General features: G+C 47.5%; 1 protein-coding gene across 1 annotated transcript; it reads right to left on the minus strand.

Annotated features, from left to right (window-relative positions):
• Positions 1-278: 278 nt before the first annotated feature.
• Positions 279-1,697, minus strand: LOC113294937. Its single transcript, XM_026543306.1, has one exon. The coding sequence runs from the start codon at positions 1,695-1,697 to the stop codon at positions 279-281; it is 1,419 nt and encodes a 472-aa protein (XP_026399091.1).
• Between the last annotated feature and the right edge of the window lie 804 nt (positions 1,698-2,501).

Below are 2,501 nucleotides of genomic sequence, written 5' to 3' on the forward strand. Positions count from 1 at the left end.
GTTGGGATTCTTTCCGAGGATGGCGCATCGTTCGAACGCCTTTCCTCGTTTGTTCTTGCTACGTAAGCGTCGATCTAGACCTGGCTCTTAGCATTCTTGGCCCTCTTTTTATTGGCTTTGGAGGAGTAAACCCTCTTTTCGCCGTTCTGTACGTCCATGTTGTAACAGTACTTGGCCTCGCCTGAGTCACCTATGATCTCGGCGATCCCATCCGGCGTTGGGAATCTTAGCCTTTGATGGTAGTTCGAGGCGACTCCCTTGATCCCATAGACCCAGGATCAGCTGACAATAGCCGTGTAAGGGGAAATTACATCCACTACACAGAAAGTGGTTAGAGTAAGGATCTTGCCTACCTGAATTTCTAGAGTGACCTCGCCCCTTGGGCGAGTCGATGAGTCGTTAAAGCCAAATATTTTATAGTTTGAGGGTATTAGGCATTCGTCTCTAAGACCCATTTGCTTGAATGTTTCATAAAACATGATTTCGACATAACTTCCTCCGTCTATGAGTATTTTAGGCATGGCCCAAGGCAGTGCCTTGGGTTTGTCCTCCTCTCCCCCATGTTCGGGGAGTGTTATAGCCATCGTGACCACTAGGGGATCGTTGTGGTTTCGTCCTCCATCAGGTGCTTCAGATGTTGAGAAGCCAATAGGTATTTTCATCCACTCCTGCATGGGAGGTTCAATTGCTACGCTGAAAACCTCGTCGCCTTCGAAGTTGCGTTTATGAATTCTTCCTGTGATATTTCCTTCATGCATGGGAGCTGTGACAGCTGAGTGGGAGATTGTATTGCATCCCAAGTACTGTGCTTCACGAGGAATTTTCACACGATGTATGGGTGCACCTTCGGCTGGTTGCGTGATGTACTCCTGAAGCTTGCCTTCGTCGATCATGTCCTGCACCATTTTCTTCAAGTCTCTGCACCAGTATGTCGTGTGACTATGGAATTGGTGGAACTCACAAAACTCTGTTCTGTTTTTGGCCCGCTCGGGCTGCTGTCCCCTATTCCATGGATAAGTTATTTTATATTTTCCCTCGATCTTTTTGAAGATCTCAGATATGGAAGTGTTTAACTTCATGTAGACTGGGTCTACAAATTTTCCTTTCTTCGACTGGGCTTGGTCTCTCCCTTTCCATCCTCTACTCCGATGTTTATCGAACTGGGTTGGTCCGTTATTGGATCGTCCTGCTCCTCGGACTGGTGCATGAGGGTCCTGTGGTTCTACCACATTTGCTCCTCTACTGGTTCCTTTTACCAGTTTGTCATAAGTACCATCTTGGAGTTCTTCGAGGGCTATGTAGTCCTTTCGTATTTCTCTCAATTTCCCCAGGTTGCGAGGCATGGTTTCGTACATACGGACAAAAATGGGATCTGTCTTTCTCAGACTGTTCTTGAACCCCAAGATCGTGTAGGCCTCTGGGACTCGTCCGATCTCAGCACATAGCTTCCTCCAGTGAGCTACCAATGATCGGAGTGACTCATTTGGTCCTCGGCTCATTTGGAATAACATTTCCACCTCTGGATTGACTCGGCTGTTATGTATGTATGTTTCTAGAAACAACTCGGATAGGTGGTCAAATGACCTAACCGACGCCTTTGGTAAATTGTTGAACCACATCAGGGCTTCGTCTTTTAGACTAGCGGGAAAGAACCTGCACATCACCACGTCGTACTGGTTCCATTGGGTCAGTATCATTCGGTATGATCGAAGGTGCTCAATTGCGTCACCGATACCTGTAAATGGGGTAGTGAATGTTGGAAGCGAACATTTCCTTAGAAATGGCTGACCAACAAACTCTTGGATAAGGGGGATTCTCCTTCCTCTTGTACTATCTCTACTAATTTCTTACTTTCTTGCTTCCCTGTGGCCTCTCTGCACATTGCTTCGAGCCGACAGAGTCGGGATTGTAATTGGTCATCGTTGTGTCTTATTTCGGCCTTCCTCTTCCTTCCTCACGCTTTCTCAGTAGAGAAAGAAGCTTCTGGTCGGGATATCTTAATCGTCCAGAGTGTTCATCCGATTGTTCGGCGTACGATACAATCTTGGAACGAATCGACTTCGAGGTCTCCCCTCATATAGGGTTTGCAGCTGCGAGATTCTCGGCCTCACAGTTGGTTTGAATTTCATCGTTTCTATTATTCTCTCGTCTGTGCTTGGGATCAACGTCTGATGATCCCTCGGATGGGTTGTCCTCCCGGTTTAGAACGCCTCGGCTTCCTTTGGGAAAGCGTTCCGTTGTTTCCTCGTTCGAGGTGTCAGGGATAAGGACTCGCTCGTCGTCCTGCAAATTTTCAAACGGATTCTCCTCTTCGGGAGTCTCCTCAATGGTAGCGAGTGACACCTTTTTCTTCGCTTTACGCTTCAGCCTGCCGTTTCTCCGTTCTAACCTCCTGTTACGTATCTCTAACTTCTTCATTCTCTCATCCCGAGCATCTTGTGATTTCAGGATCGCTACGATGGTAGCATTGGCATCGCCGAGGGTAGAAGGATCATCCTTCT

The sequence above is a fragment of the Papaver somniferum genome, chromosome 7, assembly GCF_003573695.1.
Source record: "Papaver somniferum cultivar HN1 chromosome 7, ASM357369v1, whole genome shotgun sequence".
Classification (NCBI taxonomy): Eukaryota; Viridiplantae; Streptophyta; class Magnoliopsida; order Ranunculales; family Papaveraceae; genus Papaver; species Papaver somniferum.

Coding starts and splice junctions, on each gene's coding strand:
- LOC113294937 (XM_026543306.1), bottom strand. CDS start 1,697: ATGATACTGACCCAATGGAACCAGTACGACGTGGTGATGTGCAGGTTC.